This window comes from Oryctolagus cuniculus, chromosome 1 (genome assembly GCF_964237555.1).
Source record: "Oryctolagus cuniculus chromosome 1, mOryCun1.1, whole genome shotgun sequence".
NCBI lineage: Eukaryota > Metazoa > Chordata > Mammalia > Lagomorpha > Leporidae > Oryctolagus > Oryctolagus cuniculus.
The window spans coordinates 6,586,513-6,604,457 of NC_091432.1; the positions used below are offsets into that span (position 1 = coordinate 6,586,513).

The window sequence follows — 17,945 nt, forward strand, 5'->3', positions numbered from 1 at the left end:
GACCCCCGCCGGCACTGCCGGGCCGAGGAGAAGGGGCCTTGAGACTCCCTTCTGAGCCCTACTGACCCCCAAAGAAGTGATCTCCCCCCCAAACTCACCCAGTTTGGCGGCAAAGTGTAGCTTCTCCAAGGTAACGCGCCTGTCGCCCACTGTCCCTCAGGCTTTGACGGGAAAGCCCGTCACTCTGTCGGGTCGGCGCTAGGGTCAGCAGACGAGGACCCCGGAGAAGACCAGGGCACCGGAGCTCCGCCTGCAGCCAAGGCACTGGGCTGGGACAGTTTAGATGTGCATGGGACCAAATGACCAGTGAGATGTGGAGGTCGCGTCCGCTCGGAGCGAGGGAAGCGTTTTCCACCCTTGTTACACATTAACGTCAGCCATCTCAAAACACGCCGAACGCCGGAGTAAGGGAAAGGGCTTATTGGGGAACACCCCACAGTCTGGAGTGAAGGGGTGGCGAAGGGGAAAGAGAAAGAGTATAAGAGAGAAACAGAGAGGAGAGGAGCTAGCGAGGAGAGAAGAGGGAGGAGAGAGCAGAGAGAGCCAAGAGACCAGAGGAGGCGACTAGAGAGAGGAACCGAGAGAGCGCAGGAGAGAAGCCACGAGAGCAGAGCCAGAGAGCGCGTGCAGGAACAGGCCCTGTAACACTTTGTCTGAGGGGGCAGGGAAGCAGGAGCAGTAGGATGGGGGTGGAGCCTGGCACAGGTAGCTGGGCCCTGCGGCCACCTGGCTACAACTGCGCCAGTTTCCTAACAACCCTAATAGACGTCCGGTGCTGGAACAGGCCACCCGGTGAGGTCACAGCCCGTCACCCGAAGCTTCTACACAGCTGACTACCTGTTGCATGCTCGAGGGGTGCCCTGGGAGTGGGGGAGTGGGCACTGGGAGCTGAGCACCCCAGCACAGCCGACGCGGGCAACAGCGGCGCTGACAGCCTGGCAATCTGGGGCCGGCCCCTCCTGAGCAGCCCCCTTCTGACCCCTCCCCGCCCCAGCCCCCTGGCGGCTTCCCCCAGCTCTTTGCCAGTGCCGTCTACCACTGCTGGCTGACGACCGCTGAGCGCCAGTCCGCCTGACCCTGAGCGGCTGTAGTGGGTGGCCCTCCTCCGAGGCTTGCTTGCCTCACCTGTCCGAGGCTGGACTCAGATCAGGTGATCAGATACACCGTGTCTTCCAGGAGGGGACTCTGTTACGCCAGGCACTCGGGGGCCGCCAGCTCAGAGCCCCACTCTGGCTGACCCTTGGGAGCGAGGTCATCCACTTGACGCTGGGAGTGGAGCTCTGAACAGACCGTCACCCCGGGGGCACCCAGGAGATCCCCGTGCCCCCTCCTTCCCCAGGCCCTTTCTCTGCAGGACAGTGTGTCAAGGCTGGGAGCGGGAGGTCCTGGACAGGCAAGTGCCCCCCACCAAGGCCACAACGGCCTTGATGGAGCTGTCTCCCCGCCTCCCCACCTGCGCACCTGCCCCACTCCGCCAGCCCTGGGCGGGAGTTTCTGACAAGACTGCGAGCACCGCACCTTGGAGACCCCAAGACCCCCAAGACCCCCAGACCCCAGATGATCTCCCAGGTGGGACTGCCCGAGGCCTCAGGCTGGGAGGCGGGCTGAAAGCCGATCTCCAGGGGGGCGTGGCTCCCAAAGGCCGGCAAATAAAAAGCCTTACAGCGGGGCCTGGTCCGGGCCAGCGGAGACCAAGGCGGGGAGACACTGAGCCACTCCGTTCCTGAGCCTCAGAGATGGTGAGGGGCCCGGGGCGGGGGGGGGGGGGGGGGGTGAGGGCCCGGCGGGGTGGGGGAGGAGGCCTGTGCTCCAGGGGAGACCCCGTGCACAGAGGGCTGCCACACAGTCCCACTCAGAGACAGCGCTCACACGGCGGGCAGGCGGTCACATACGGGGAAGACAGCCCTCCACGCACCTGCAGCAAGCGTGCTCACCTGACCACCCACGGCGCCTCAGGTGCCCGCCAGGTACCCCCAGGCCCTGCTCCTCTGCCTGCTGGTTGTCCTCGCTGAAGGCTGGGGTCGCGAGGCCGCCACACCCGGCTGTCACTTACACCGTGAGTACCTCGGGGGCCAGAGGGCTGGGGGAGCGGAAGTTCTGGGCGGGAGCAAGGAGCTGACAGACAGGCGGCACCCTAGACAGACCCCCAGGAGGCAGCCAGCAGGCGCTGGGCGAGCCCCCATCCACCCCTCGCTGCCTCCGTCTAGCCTTCAATGTGACAGTGCGAAGTGACCGGCAAGGCACCTGCCGGGGCTCCCACGTGGCTCAGGCCTGTGTGGGCCACTGTGAGTCCAGCGCCTTCCCCTCCCGGTACTCTGTGCTGGTGGCCAGCGGCTACCGACACAACATCACCTCTGTGTCTCAGTGCTGCACCATCAGCAGCCTGGAAAAGGTGAGGGGGGCCCGCGCGGGGGTGGGGGAGTGGGTGGAGGGAGACGGGAGGCGGGGACCCAGGATGACCCCGCACAGGCGCCTGGAGCAGACTGCCCCGGCACAGGTGAGGGTGCAGCTGCAGTGCCGGGGCCGCCGGAGGGAGCAGCTCGAGATCTTCACGGCCAGGGCCTGCCAGTGCGACATGTGCCGCCTCGCCCGCCACTAGCCCGGCCACCCGCCCTCCCCGGGCCCGGGGCTCCGCACCTGGGGCTCCAGCTCTGCCCTCCTAAGAGCCTGCGGTGCCCCCAGCCAGGCTCGGGCCGCGCTGCCCTCTCCGCCCACCCCTGAATAAAGCAGCCGGTCTTGAGCTTCTCTCTTTATTAAGTCTGCCCCCAGCCAGGGGAGGGGGAAGACCAGGACTGCTGCGACCCCTCTTACCCAGGGCACTGTGCCCTCACCCCTCCCCCTGCGGAATAAATAAAAAGGGGACAGGAAGCCGAGGGCGAAGGTGGGGGAGACGCTCAGGCCCAGGACGGCGTCTGTGCTGAGGGGGAGCGGGCGAGAATAAATAGACATGGAGCCCACGGCGGGCGCGAGACGGGCAGGCGAGGCGCGGAGGGCCCTGTCCGGGGCCGGGAGCAGGCGGGGGCTGCCTGCCATCCGGAGCCGGCGTGGCCTCCAGCAGCTTCCCGGTCACTCGCCCAGTCAAGTCCTGCCTCCAGGGCCTGGAGTTCAGCTGCCAAGGCCGCCCCTCCTCCCTGGCTCCCTGCGGCCCAGGCAGGAGGAGGGAGGGAGGGTCTGCCGCTCCGGGTGTCGTCCCTGCCGGAGGGCTCTCTAGCTCTGGCCTCCACTGGCAGCCACCTGGGGTACGAGCCGCTGCAGGGGGGCCTCCCTGGCCCCCTGGGTCCCCTGTAGTCGGCGCAGCCGCAGCTCCTCCAGACCTTGCCACAGCTCCTGACGCTCCCTGGCCTTCTGCTGCTCCCTGGGGAGAGAGGCGAGGCAGCTCCACCGCCCAGGGGCGACCCAGGGCCCAGCCTCCCTCACCACCCCCCCCCACCCCCCCCACCCCCGCTGCAAGGGGCAGCCTGAGGCATGCTCTCCGAGGGAGGCTCGAGGGGACCCCAGCTTGGGGGGAGAGCTGAGGAGACGCTGACCCCCACCGTGGGGACTCTGGGCGGCCCTAGCTGAATCTGAGGAAGCCGGGGGGACCACGGCTAGACTGGCGGGGGGCGGGGAGGTCTGAGCGTGTGACCAGACAGGGCTCAGGGCGCCCCTCTGCCGCCGCCGCCACTTCCCCCGGGGTCTCGCTCCTTCCTGCTCTCTCCTCCCCCCACCCCAGCCCCCACCACTCACTGCTGCTTTTCCAGCTTGTAGGAGGCCGTGAGCTCATCAAACAGCTTCCCGTTCATCTCCATGAAGGTCTTGAGCACGTTGTAGATGAGAGACACGATGGTTCTAGACAGGCCAAGGGAAGGGGCTGTGGCAGGGGCCTCCCGCTGGGCGCACCTGCTCCTGCACGCTCCGCCTGTGCCCCTCCCCCTTCCAGCACTTTCTCCGATTCTCCAGCAAGGACCGGCTGGCCCTGCTCCCGGGTCTGTGGGCCGGGTCCCAGCTGGGCGCTCACTGATTCCAGTGCTCCTTGGAGACTTGGTAGAGGGTCCCGAAGACAGCAGGCAGCACAGTGTGGCAGTTGTCCTCAATGAGGCTCAGGATATACTCGTTGTTCCAGAAATACAGAGCCCGCTCTGCAACCTGCGCAGGCGAGACGGCGAGACGGCGGCGAGCTCTGGAACCCGCCCCTCGCCAACCCCAGGCCCCCGCCTCCACACCCCCTCGGGGCTCGTCTGACCCGCGGGAAGCAGCAATGTGGTGACAAGACACGAGCAGCAGATTTGGGTCCAAACTCGGGGGCAGTGCTCCCTCTATCCAGGCCCGCGAGGCCACGTGACCCCCAACCTCAGTGTGTCCCCTGCAGACCGGGGCTACCAATACTGATGTTAGGAAGCCAGTGAGGTGCTACAGCTGTGAGCACGGAGGCCCTGATGGCTGTGAGGCAGACATGGCTCCCGCTGAGGGCGGCCTCTGAGGGGAGTGAACTCCCGTGCAGGGCACCACGGGCCCCCGTGGCCAGGGCGGGGTGGGGAAGCCACCAATGAAGCCGCCGGCCACGAAGGGAGGGAACAGGACGCCGGAGACGGCCCCCTCCTGTACCAAAGAGCCTGCGCTGTGCGGGCTCCGGCCTCACCCCGCCCCGGGAGGAGGTGGTCCTTGGCCTGTTTTACAGGGGAGGAAGCTTAACCAGACTCGGGGTGATGGAGTGATTCGCCTGACCTAGGTCTCCTGACCCCAAGTCCGGCCTCTCCCCATTACCAGACCTAGGACTGGAAGAGAAACTGAGGCCGAGAGGGGTCTGTTAGATCAGCTGCGCTCCTCCCCCGGCCCTGGTCCCGCCCGCCCCGACGCACACCTGGAAATGGGGGCTGGAGACACAGCGAGCCACCTGCTTGAACAGGGGCTCCTGGATCTTCACAAACTGGGAGGGCTCGATGACGTCCAGGATCTCCTCCACCTCCCCCAGGAACATGACCTGGCACGGGGTCGGAGTTCAAGTCCACGCTCGGCCCGCGCGCCCCCCATCCCCCCAGGAACATGACCTGGGCACGGGGTCGGCCCACACACACCCCACCTCCCCCAGGAACATGACCTGGGCCACGGGGTCGGCCCGCACACCCCCCATCCCCCCAGGAACATGACCTGGGCCACGGGGTCGGCCCGCACACCCCCCATCCCCCCAGGAACATGACCTGGGCACGGGGTCGGCCCACACACACCCCACCTCCCCCAGGAACATGACCTGGGCCACGGGGTCGGCCCGCACACCCCCCATCCCCCCAGGAACATGACCTGGGCCACGGGGTCGGCCCACACACACCCCACCTCCCCCAGGAACATGACCTGGGCCACGGGGTCGGCCCGCACACCCCCCATCCCCCCCAGGAACATGACCTGGGCCACGGGGTCGGCCCGCACACCCCCCATCCCCCCCAGGAACATGACCTGGGCCACGGGGTCAGCCCACACACCCCCCACCTCCCCCAGGAACATGACCTGGGCCATGGGGTCGGCCCACACACCCCCCACCTCCCCCAGGAACATGACCTGGGCACGGGGTCGGCCCACACACCCCCCACCTCCCCCAGGAACATGACCTGGGCCACGGGGTCGGCCCGCACACCCCCCATCCCCCCCAGGAACATGACCTGGGGCACGGGGTCGGCCCGCACACCCCCCATCCCCCCCAGGAACATGACCTGGGCCACGGGGTCGGCCCGCACACCCCCCATCCCCCCAGGAACATGACCTGGGCACGGGGTCGGCCCACACCCCCCACCTCCCCCAGGAACATGACCTGGGGCACAGGGTCAGCCCGCACACCCCCACCTCCCCCAGGAACATGACCTGGGGCACGGGGTCGGCCCACACACCCCCCATCTCCCCCAGGAACATGACCTGGGCCACGGGGTCGGCCCGCACACCCCCCATCCCCCCAGGAACATGACCTGGGGCACGGGGTCGGCCCACACCCCCCACCTCCCCCAGGAACATGACCTGGGCCACGGGGTCGGCCCGCACGCCCCCCATCTCCCCCAGGAACATGACCTGGGCCACGGGGTCGGCCCACACACCCCCCATCCCCCCAGGAACATGACCTGGGCCACGGGGTCGGCGGCTCAAGTCCACGCCCGGCCTGCACACTCACCCCTGCTCACCTCCTGGAAGCTGAGCCCTCCCAACCTCCCCCTGCTGCGTACCTCCTTCTGGGTGCAGGTTTTTGGCCAATATTTGAGCAGCCCGCGGATCACCTGTGGGGGTGAGGCAGAGGGGCTCAGACCTGCAGAGGCGAGGGCCTGCTCCCCACCCCACCCCACCCCCACCCCCGCGGGACTCACGTGCTCTGTCAGCGTGGCGTCCTTCTCCAGGAACTGCACGACGCAGTAGGCCAGCTGGAGGGGGGGCGGGGAGGAGGAGGCCTGGGGTGAGCAGGGGGCGGGGCGCCGAGGACCCCCTGCTCCCACTCACCAGGCAGGTGTACCAGGGCGAGATGGGCGGGGGTGGCCCACCGGCCTGGCCTCACCTGGGCGTGAAAGACGGACAGGGATTTGACGGAGTGCAGGGGAATCAGGACTCGAACCAGGAACTGCTTGTGCTCGGTCTTCAGGGGCAGCGCGAAGCCGTTGATGATGCTGAGGAGGACGGAGGGGACGGTCGCGACCCAGCCCCCCCCCCGCCCCCCCACCCGGGCCCGCCGCCCGCCGCCCCGCTGTCACCTTCCTAAGATCTCCAGCAACTCTGCCACGCCATTGAAGTGCTCGAACTCATAGATGAACCTGCGGGACAGCAGGCAGGTCAGGGCGGCGGGGGCCGGGGCTACACCTGAGACGCCCGCCTCGGCCCAGCACCCCCGCCACGCCTCCTCCTTTCTCCGGTGAAGTTCCAGCTCAGCCCTGACCCTCCGGCCTGACCCCGACGCCGAGGAGTGGGGAGCGCTGCGCCCACTCTGCAGAAGGGCAGGTCGAGGCTCGGCGGTGGCTGAGCTTCGGCCCGAGTCGGTTAAGCGCTGGATCAGGGCCTGAGCTGTGGGGCCGCAGGGTAAGGGGCCACCTGCGGCACCAGCACCCCAGACCAAGCGCCGCCCCGCCTCCGATCCAGCTCCCCGCTAACGTGCCCATGGAGGCGGCTGGACGATGGCCCCGAGATCCACGTGGGAGACCCGGACCAGATCTGGGGGACTGGCTTCAGCGTGGACCAGCCTGGCTATTGCAGCCATTTGGGGAATCAACCAGCAGGTGAAAGATCTCTCTCTCTCTCTCTTATTCTGCCTTTCAAATAAATATATCTTTAAAAAAAAAAAAAAAGTGGTGGGGCTGGCACTACGGAGCAAGGGGTTGAGCCACTGCCTGTGACCATGGCATCCCATAGGAGTGTGGGTTCGAGTCCCGGCTGCTCCACTTCCCATCCAGCTCCCTGCTAATGCGCCTGGGAAAATAGTAGAAGACGGCCCACGTGCTTGGGCCCCTGCACCCCCACGGGAGACCTGGATGGATGGAGCTCCCGCCTCCCGGCTTCAGCCTGGCCCAGCCCTGGCCACTGCGGTCACCTGGGGAGTGAACCAGCAGATGGAAGACCCATCTATGTGCTTCTCTCTCTCTCTCTCTCCCTCTGTCACCCGCCTTTCAAATAAGTAACTCTTTAGCCGGCGCCGCGGCTCACTAGGCTAATCCTCCGCCTTGCAGTGCCAGCACACTGGGTTCTAGTCCCAGTCAGGGCACCGGATTCTGTCCCGGTTGCCCCTCTTCCAGGCCAGCTCTCTGCTGTGGCCCGGGAGTGCAGTGGAGGATGGCCCAAGTGCTTGGGCCCTGCACCCCATGGGAGACCAGGAGAAGCACTTGGCTCCTGGTTTCGGATCAGCGCGGTGCGCCGGCCGCAGTGCACCGGCCGCGGCAGCCATTGGAGGGTGAACCGACGGCAAAGGAAGACCTTTCTCTCTCTCTCTCTCTCTCTCACTGTCCACTCTGTCAAAAAAAAAAAAAAAAAAAAAATTAAAAAAATAAATAAATAAATCTTTAAAGGGCCGGCGCTGTGGTGTAGCGGGTAAAGCCGTCGCCTGCAGTGCCGGCATCCCATATGGGTGCTGGTTCGAGTCCCGGCTGCTCCACTTCCGATCCAGTTCTGTGCTGTGGCCTGGGAAAGCAGTGGAAGATGGCCCAAGTCTATGGGCCCCTGCACCCGCGTGGGAGACCTGGAAGAAGCTCCTGGCTTTGGATCGGCACAGCTCTGGCTGTTGTGGCATCTGGGGAGTGAACCAGTGGATGGAAGACCTCTCTCTTTCTCTCTCTCTCTCCTTCTCTCTCTAACTCTGACTTTCAAATAAATAAATAAATCTTTTTAAAAAATAAGTAAGTCTCTAAAAAAGAAACAAAACAAAACAAAAACCAAAGCGGTGGTACACATATGGGGTTCTCCGAGGGCCTGGCGGACAGGGACCGGCGCGCTCGGCCGACAGCTCCCTCGTGAGCGGCCGCCAACCGCCGGGCCGTGGGCCCCGCACCGCACGGAGAACCCTCCCCCTCCTTACAGCCCAGCGTGACACCAACCCGGCCCCTGTGGAGCACGCCCTCTCGGCCTCCACCACATCATCAGCGAAGTGGAAATAACCGCCGTATTCTTTGCCTGCACCGGCTTCGTTTAGCCAGAACACGGACCAGGCTGCTGAGGAAGACCCCCAGGAGCCAGCACCCCGGCAGGGCCCCGCCCCCCAGGGCGCTGCGGGCAGGCAGGGGCCTCACCGGAGGAAAATGTGGTTGCACTGCTTGCGGATGTAGGCCCGGAGCCCCAGGAACTTGCCGTAGACCCGGTGCAGGATGGTCTTGAGGTACTCACGCTCGCGAGGGTCCTCGCTGTCAAAGAGCTCCAGCAGCTGCGGGAGCCGGGCTCAGGCTCGGGTGAGGGGCCCAGCCCAGGGCGCTTCCGGCCCACCCACGCCCCTCTGGGAGCCAGCCCACGCCCTGGGGCGCCACCCCGCCTGGGCTCCCCACTTCACCATCAGGACAAACTTTTGATCCACGTATCTCTTGGCCACGGAGGGCTGGAAGTCGGGGCTCTCCAGGAAACGCAGGAAAAACTCATACACCAGCTGCGGAGGGGACAGACGGCGTGTTTGGGCCAGCCCTTCCCCAGGGCTGGGGCCCGGAAGCCCCTCGCCCCAGTCCTGAGCGCTTGCGACACGGGCGCCCTGCCTCCCGGCCCTCACACCTGCAGATGCGGCCACGAAGGCTCCAGGTTGGGCTCGTCCTCTTCGGGGTCGAACTCGGGGTTCTCGCTGGGCGGCAGGGTCCGGAAGATGTTCACTGAGATCTGAGGGGTTGGAGCCAGGGCGCTCTGAGGACCAGCCTCGCCCGCGCTTCTCACGTCTCCCGTGGGCAGTCACCGCAGGAGACCCTTCCCCGCCCCTCGGCAGGTGAGGCCCCGGTGAGGCCCGGGGCGGGCGTGCGGGACGCGTCCTGCCCCCAGGCCGGGCGCGGGCTCACCATGCGGATGATGTCGGGGTACACGGGCTCGATGAGGACGCCCCGGGTGCTGCCCACACACTCCACCAGCTCATTGAGCGCCGCCCGCTTCACCTCCTTGCCCTTCAGGTCGGCCACGCAGTCCAGGAAGTCGAACATCACCCCGCACTGGGCCAGCTTCCGGCTCAGCAGGTCGTGCAGCTCGGAGGCGGGCACATCTGGGGAGGGGAGGAGGCAGGGGCTGCGCTGGGCACGGCCGCCCCAGGCCCACGCCCCGGCGCCGCCCCTCACCCCTCCCTACTCGGGGGTTACAGGGTCCCCTTCCTTTCTCCTCTGCAGAGACTCCAAGCCCCGGAAGACAAGGATCGCCTCTTACCTACTGGTAGCCATGGCAATGAGAGCTAACGTTTCAGTCCGGGCAGTCCAGGCTCAGGGACTCAGTGGCCTGACTCACTGCGTTCGCACAGCCTTGGACCGCGGGCCTCCTGCAGGTGCCCCAAGCAGCCACGGCCGCCTCTCCTAAGTGGTACCCTGTTCTGCTAGCCAAGGGGACGGGCGATCTCTAGGGTGCTCCCGGCCCAGCCGGCCCGGCCCTGTGGCCCAGGAGTGCGGGCAGCAGCCACACGGGTTCCCCCCAGGAACCGGGCCAAGCGGCTGCTCCAGGACCCCAGCAGCTGGCCGGGCTGATAGTGGCCTCCGGGGACCCAAGCCGCGGGCCCCACCCTGGGCCCTGCTCTGCCCCCAGGGTGGTGCCACCTCTAGACGCCCCACCCCCGGGAATGACAGGCCGGGCGGGCCATGCGTCAGCACGCACGGCAGCCGGGCTGAGGGTCCGTCCGGCTGCTGGAGCCGCTGGCCGCAGACCCAGGCCGGCCGCCCCCCGCCCCCGCCCCCGGGCCCAGGCGGCCTCCGCTCACCTTTGAGCAGGGGCAGCGGCGTCAGCTCCTGCTGGTTGCTCTGATAGCGGAACTGAGAAGAGCTGTGCGAGCGCCGAGGCCGCGCTCTGCGGAGGGAGCGGCGGGAGAAGCCGTCCACCTTGTCGGCCGGGGGCACGGGCGACAGCCCCGGGGAGGACGGGCTGGTGGGCGTGCTGGCGGGGGGCAGCTTCGTCTCCATGGCGGGCGGGCAGGCGGCGGGCACAAGTCAAGCTCTCAGGGCCCCCAGGCGCCCCTCTGGGCCTGGAGGACACCGCGTGACGCCGACCGCACTAACTCGGGTCCATCCTGCTGGGGCGTGGGGGGGGGGCACAACCCAGTCCCCGGGCCCCCCCCCTCCAGGGCCTCCAGCAACTGCCCGGTCCTGGGGGGCAGGCAGGGTGGGAAGGAGGGCGGCTCAGGCCTCAGCTCCTTCCTGGGGGTCCAGCAGAGTCCAGCGGGGTTCGTCGCCTGCCTCTTGAGAAAACCAAGTTGGGGGGGGAGAGGTCAGGCAAAGGGAGCAGCCGGACCGGAAAATCGGGGCGCCCGTTCCTTCTCGTCGCGGACCGGCTGCCCAGCTCCAGGGTAAACTCTGCCGAGAGGGCCTGTTCCCTTTCGGAGCGGGGGACCAGGCCTGCTCCACGAAGGGCAGCCTCCAGCCGCCGTGGACACCCCGGAGAACGGGGTGGGGGGGGCTGTCCCCATGCCAGCCCCGCCTGGGACTGAGCACCCCCCCCCGGGCCTCAGTGCCTCCTTCCTGGCCCCCAACCTCACGCGAGGGCACTCACTTTCCAGCACCCCGAGCCCTAGGGTCGCCGACCCCCGGGCGGTGGGGAGCGGAGCCGGGGTTCAGGGCTCCCTCGCAGCGGTTCCGCTCGCGGCGCTGGGGCTGGGCGGCGGCGCCCCTGGGTTCTCGCCCCGGCTCAGGGCGGGCTGGAGCATGCCCCCGCTCTGCCCCGGGCCGGGGCCGCGCACGCCGCAGGCTCGGGGCTGGCCAAGTGCTGGGGCTCCGGCGAGCGCGGCGCGCACCGGCACCCGCCGCCCGCCGCTCAGGATGACATCAAGCCGCCTCCCCCCGCCCGGCCCGCGCCGCCCCGCGCCGCCCCGCGGCTGGGCGGGGGCGCTGCGTCGGGCCCGGGGGCCGCTGGGAAGTGTAGTTCCCGCCCCGCGTACGGGGCGCTGGGCCCGAGGGGCGGCTCCGGGGCCGCGGCGGGAGCGCTGGGCGCCGGGAGCCGGAAGGGGCGCGCTCCCGCTGCGGCTGGACGCCCGGACTCGGGAAAGGAGGCTGCGGGGCCAAGAGGGGGACCCCGCAGTCGGCACCGGGAAGCCGAGTGACGCCAGGCCCCCGCATGTGCCCCGGGCCCCCCGAGCCCCAGGCTGTGCTCGCGGGCACCCCGGCCTCGCCGCAGGACGTGAGGCACCCTTCAGACACCCCGTGGGAACCGGCACTAAACTAGTTAATCGGCTGCGGTGCCCCGGGGCCTGCTGGGAGGCCCCAGGGGCTGCTGGGAAATGTAGTCCCTGCTCAGCTCCGCAGTCCCCCCTCCTGGCCCTTACGGTCTGCGGTGACATCATGGTCTGGGCTTTAAAGGGCCAGCCCCTGAGAGGCCCGCGTGAGAGCAGAGGGTGCTGGCCCCGAGCTGCCGCCCCACCCCAGCCCCTCTGGGCCCTAAAGTGCGCGTGTTGGGGGACGGGGCGTGCACAGCCCTCCTGCTGGGTGTCTATGGTGCAGGCGGGATTCCAGGAGTTTGGCCCAAACTTCCCACCCTGCAGCCCTCGGCCCCCTGCCCAGGAACCCGGGACCCCAACCTTGCTTCCCCTGAACTGCGGCGACAGCTGTTCCGCCTGGGTGACCAGCCCAATGCTGGGCAGTGGGAGAGGGGACTGAGAGTGGACAATGCGCGCAGGGGCGGGGCTGGGCTGCGGCGGAACTGCCCGGCACCTTCCCTACGGCCGGCCGGCCCACAGAGCCTGCGGGAGCGGAGAGCAAAGGCCGGGCCCAGAACTCACCACGCGTCCTGCGCAGCGCCCACCGTGGCCAGACGCTGTCAGCCGGGCCGGCAGCTCCCTCCTCGCCCAACTCCGTGTTCTCGCAGGCCCCTGAACGAGAAGCTGGGGGCTGGGCGGGGAGGGGGCCTTCCACAGTCCCAGGCCCAGGGAGCACAAGTGCCTTGCCCCGGGTCACACACCCTGCCCTCAGAAGCTGGGATCAGGGCCAGGGGCCTGGCCACCTGTCTCTTCAGGTTCCCTCAAGGCCAGACTGACCACGGAGGGCTGGCGTTTGTGCAGAGGACCAGGGGCCTAAGCTTGGGCAAAGCCGCAAGCCGTCTCGAGACGTGGCGTTGCAGGGGGCTGGGAGAGGCAGGGTGGAGGGCTCCTTTTAGACACCTCTACGGCTGTTTGGAAGTTCACCGTGCCGTTCACCCATGGGAGCTGTTTCATGGGCGCAGCACTGGCATTCTGGAAACACTGCCAGACATTCGTCCCTCAGCAATGCGATGCACTTAACACTACAGGATCGCTCACTTGAAAACGGGCGAGAGGGGCCGGCGCTGTGGTGTGGTGGGGAGAGCCGCCGCCTGCAGTGCCGGCATCCCATATGGACTCCAGTTCTAGTCCCGGCTGCTCCACTTCCGATCCAGCTCTCTGCTATGGCCTGGGAAAGCAGTGGAAGATGGCCCCTACACCTGCATGGGAGACCCAGAAGAAGCTCCTGGCTCCTGGCTTCAGATCGGCGCAGCTCCAGCCGTTGTGGCCAATTGGGGAGTGAACCAGCGATGGAAGACCTCTCTCTGCCTCTTTCTGTAACTCTATCTTTCAAATAAAATAAATCCTTAAAAAATTAAATTTTTTAAAGGTTTATTTACTTATTTGAAAGGCAGAGTTACAGAGAGAGGGAGAGAGAGAGAGCAAGAGCGAGAGGTCTTCCATCCGCTGGTTCACTCCCCAATTGGCCACAACGGCTGGAGCTGCGCCGATCTGAAGCCAGGAGCCAGGAGCTTCTTCCGGGTCTCCCACATGCATGCAGGGACCCAAGCACCTGGGCCATCTTCCATTGCTTTCCCAGGCACATTAGCAGGGAGCTGGATCAGAAGTGGAACAGCTGGGTCTTGAACCAGTGCCCATATGCGGCCTGCGGTGCCAGCACACCAGGTTCTAGTCCCGGTCAGGGCACCGGATTCTGTCCCGGTTGCCCCTCTTCCAGGCCAGCTCTCTGCTGTGGCCCGGGAGGGCAGTGGAGGATGGCCCAAGTGCTTGGGCCCTGCACCCCATGGGAGACCAGGAGAAGCACCTGGCTCCTGGCTTCGGACTGGCGCAGTGCTGGCCCTGGCGGCCATTTGGGGAGTGAACCAGCGATGGAAGACCTTTCGCTCTGTCTCTCTCTGTCTAACTCCACCTGTCAAAAAAAAAAAAAAAAAGAAAAAAGAAAAAGAAAAAGAAAAAAGTGCAGGGCCAGCACTGCAGTGCAACAGGTTAAGCCGCCGCCTGCAGCGCCAACATTCCCTGTGGGCGCTGGTTCAAGTCCCGGCTGCTCCACTTCTGACCCAGCTCCCTGCTGATGTACCTGGGAGGGCAGCAGAAGACGGCCAAGTACTTGAGCCCTTGTCACCCATGTGGGAGACCCAGATGGAGCTCCGGACACCGGACTCCAGACTTGGGGCCATCTGGAGAGTGAACCAGCAGATGAAAGATCTCTCTCTCTCTCTCTCTGTTTCAAATAAATAAATAAATCTCTGGGGTCAGCATTGTGGCATAGCAGGTTGAACCTTCTCCCAGGACATCGGCATCCCACATGGGCATTGGTTCGAGTCCCGGCTGTTCCACTTCCTCTCCAGCCCCCGGTAATGTACTTGGTCCCCTGCATCCACGTGGGAGACTCGGATGAAGCCCCTGGATCCCGGCTTCGGTCTGGCCCAACCCTGAGCATTGCAACCATTTTGGGAGTGAACCAGCAGATGGAAGATTCTTCTCTCTCTGTCTCTCTCTCTCCCCACCCCCTTTCTCTGTACTTCTGCCTTTTTTTTTTTTTCTTTTTTTGACAGGCAGAGTGGACAGTGATAGAGAGAGAGAGACAGAGGGAAAAGTCTTCCTTTGCCGTTGGTTCACTCTCCAATGGCCGCCGCGGCCGGCGTGCTGCAACCAGCGCACCGTGCTGATCCGATGGCAGGAGCCAGGTGCTTCTCCTGGTCTCCCATGGGGTGCAGGGCCCAAGCACTTGGGCCATCCTCCACTGCACTCCCGGGCCACAGCAGAGAGCTGGCCTGGAAGAGGGGCAACCGGGACAGAATCCGGAGCCCCGACCGGGACTAGAACCCAGTGTGCTGGCGCTGCAAGGTGGAGGATTAGCATAGTGAGCCGCGGTGCCGGCCCTCTGCCTTTTAAATAAATAATAAATCTTAAAAAAAAAAAAAGCCAGCTCACAAATTTGTGAAAAAATGTTTAATATCACTAACAACCAGAGAAATGCAACTCAAGACCACAATATCACCTGGCCTCTGTCGGAATGGCTACGACCAAAAAGAGAAAAACAAGTGTTGGTAATGGAGAAAGGGAAACTCATTTTTTAAATGTATTTATTTACTTTTTAAGATTTATTTATTTATTTAAAAGTCAGAGAGAGAGAGAGAGAGATCTTCCTTACACACACACAGAGAGAGACAGAGACAGAGAGAGACAGAGAGAGATCTTCCTTACACAGAGAGAGAGAGAGAGAGAGAGAGCTCTCCCCTCCACTGGTCCACTCCCCAGATGCCACGACGGCCGGGTCTGGGCGAGGCTGAGCCTGGGCGCCAGGAGCCAGGGCCTTCTTCCAGGTTCCCACGTGGGTGCAGGAGCCCAAGCACTGGGGCCATGTCTGCTGCTTTCCCAGGAGCACTGGCAGGAAGTGAGATTGGAAGTGGAGCAGCTGGGACTCGAACAGGTGCCCATCTGGGATGCTGGCCTCACGGGTGGCGGCTTTACCCACTATGCCACAGTGCTGGTCCCAAGTCATTTGATTTCTCAAAGTTTATTTATTTGAAAGGGGAGAGCGAGAAAGAGAGCGAGCGAGAGCGAGCACGCTGTCAGTCTTCCACCTGCTGGCTCACGCCCCAGAGGGCCACACCTTCCAGGAGCCAGGAGCTCCATCCGGGTCTCCCACGTGGGTGCAGGGGCCCAAGCACTGGGCCATCCTCTGCTGCTCTCACAGGCCACAGCAGGAACTGGATCGGAAGGGGAGCAGCCGGGACTTGAACTGGCGCCCATATGGGAGGCCTGATGCCGGTGTTGCAGGCGGCCCAGTGCCAACCCAAGGGGGACCCTTGTGCACTGCTGCTGGGAGCGTACGTTAGTGCAGTGAATGTGGTGAACACCGTGGAGAGTCCTTAAAAACCAGAAGTGCAATGGCCGTACGACCCCACAATGCCACGAGCGGGTGCCTGCACGAGGGGATTCCTGCGGGGGCCAGCGTTGTGCCGCAGCGGGTTAAGCTACCACCCATGATGTCTGCATCCCATAGGAGCCCTAGTTCAAGTCCCCACTGCTCCACTTCCCGTCCAGCTCTCTGCCGTGGCCTGAGAAAGCAGCAGAAGCTGGCTGAGGGCTTGGGCCCAGCACCCACGTGGGAGACCCGGATGGAGCTCCTGGCTCCTGGCTTCGGCCTGGCCCAGCCTGGCTGCTGTGGCCTTCTGGGGAGTGAACCAGCGGACGGAAGACCTCGCGCTGTGCCTCGCTCTGGGACTCTGCGTTTCAAATACATCATAAATAAGTCCTTTTAAAAAGGGCAAGCTGAGTGTGCGCTGTTAATTGTGACACATATACGAATATGAGAAGTGGTGCCGGGCTGAGGCTATGAGAACTCCGTGTTGCTACTGCACGGCTTCTGTTTTGTAAACCCAAAACCAGCCTGCAAACACCCTGTGTTCTCCCTGATCCGTGGTAAATGAGCACCTACCAGGGCATCTATAGAAGCCGAAGTGACCCTTCGAGAGGCCGTGACCGTGAACCGCCCTTGTCTCGACTGTTGACGGCTGGATTTTTCATACAACTTGTTGAACTCTGTACTTAGCACAGAATGAATCTTATGTGTACAAAGTTAATTGAAAATAGATCTTAGAAAAAAATAAGAATGGGAGAAGGAGAGGCAGGAGTTAGAAGGGTGGGAAGAATCACCAGGTTCCTAAGGTTGTTTTTACGGAACGCATCGAGTTCATATACCTTAAGTAAAAGGCTTCTCAGGGCACAAAACCAAATTAGTCTGAAATAAAATGTTCCAAAAAGAGAAAGCCACGGGCTCCAGGCCGCCTCCCATGACCTTCCACAGCTGTCCTGATCCCACCAAGGAACTTCCAGAGAGCGCCCCCCCCCCGGCGGGGGAGACCCCCCAGGGCCCCCAAGGTCTACACCACACTGCTGCCCGAGGGGTTTCCATCTAATCTCAGGTGGGGAGCCCCTCGCTCGGGAGCCACCCTCAAGGCAAAGTGGGGTCCTCCTTCTCTCTCCCTGGGGAGGAGTCCTGCCCCAGACCCCCTGAGTTGGGCAGGATCCGTGATGGTCCTGGCCAGTGCACTGGTCAGGACTGTGGGCCTACGGCACGGCCTGGGACTTCCTCCCGGAAATGACCCCCGGGGCCCACCTTCTCTCCCAAGAGAATGCCCGCCTGGCCTGGGTCACGGAGGAGCGGCTGTGGCTTTCTGTGGAGCTTGGTGACGTGCGTGGGAAAGGTGTCAGAGAACTCTCCGCCTGATGCACACACTGCACTGGGGACCAGGAACGGACTCTCAGGGGCAGGTGCGGCCGCCAGTCCGGGCACAGTGGGGCGGATGGGAGTGCAGGCTGACCCGGAGACCACACCCAGGAGCAGTCAGCTCTCAGAGGCGCCGACGGCCCGGACTCTGGGTCCCCAGCCTTTGCGTGTGCTGCACCCCGTTCCCAGGGCCGGGGAACGAAGGCCACCCCCTCCTAAAGCCGGACCCGTGTCCCCAGGCACCCAGCTACACAGCCTCAGTTCCCTGCCCTGCAAAATGGGGATTTCACAGCGCCTCCCGGGCGGCAGATACAGCATGAGACGCAGCAAGCCCTGGCCAAGGACAGTGCGGGGCTCATCAATGATGTCTATTTTGTATCACTGTTAATTTAGCAGACAAGGCCGGCGCCGCGGCTCACTAGGCTAATCCTCCGCCTTGCAGCGCCGGCACACCGGGTTCTAGTCCCAGTCGGGGCGCTGGATTCTGTCCCGGTTGCCCCTCTTCCAGGCCAGCTCTCTGCTGTGGCCAGGGAGTGCAGTGGAGGATGGCCCAAGTGCTTGGGCCCTGCACCCCATGGGAGACCAGGAGAAGCACCTGGCTCCTGCCTTCGGATCAGCGCGGTGCACCGGCCGCAGTGCACCGGCCGCAGCAGCCATTGGAGGGTGAACCAACGGCAAAGGAAGACCTTTCTCTCTGTTTCTCTCTCTTACTGTCCACTCTGCCTGTCCAAAAAAAAAAAAAAAAAAAAAATCAGCAGACAACCGGAGGGAGCGGCACTGCGGCCCTGGCCAGCCACGGACAGCGATCCTCTCCCTCGTCGCCATCCTATCGGCCTGCCTCCCTCCCGGGGCCTCTCCAGCGTGTCC

General features: G+C 64.8%; 2 protein-coding genes across 4 annotated transcripts; one reads left to right on the top strand and one right to left on the bottom strand.

The window, feature by feature from the left end:
* The first annotated feature begins 1,544 nt into the window (after window positions 1-1,544).
* GPHA2 (glycoprotein hormone subunit alpha 2) lies at window positions 1,545-3,096 on the top strand. Its single transcript, XM_051831417.2, has 4 exons — window positions 1,545-1,739; window positions 1,957-2,056; window positions 2,208-2,392; window positions 2,498-3,096. Exons 1-4 carry the CDS (start codon window positions 1,737-1,739, stop codon window positions 2,597-2,599), a joined length of 390 nt encoding a protein of 129 aa, XP_051687377.1. The 5' UTR covers window positions 1,545-1,736; the 3' UTR covers window positions 2,600-3,096.
* On the bottom strand, window positions 2,737-11,434 carry PPP2R5B (protein phosphatase 2 regulatory subunit B'beta). Of its 3 annotated transcripts, none has more exons than XM_070069970.1 (14): window positions 11,143-11,434; window positions 10,358-10,831; window positions 9,462-9,658; window positions 9,187-9,288; window positions 8,975-9,067; window positions 8,721-8,851; window positions 6,702-6,761; window positions 6,509-6,617; window positions 6,324-6,377; window positions 6,186-6,236; window positions 4,841-4,960; window positions 3,998-4,125; window positions 3,727-3,828; window positions 2,737-3,355 (listed from the first exon to the last, which is right to left on the bottom strand). In XM_070069970.1, exons 2-14 carry the CDS (start codon window positions 10,554-10,556, stop codon window positions 3,208-3,210), a joined length of 1,494 nt encoding a protein of 497 aa, XP_069926071.1. In that variant the 5' UTR covers window positions 10,557-10,831; window positions 11,143-11,434; the 3' UTR covers window positions 2,737-3,207.
* Between the last annotated feature and the right edge of the window lie 6,511 nt (window positions 11,435-17,945).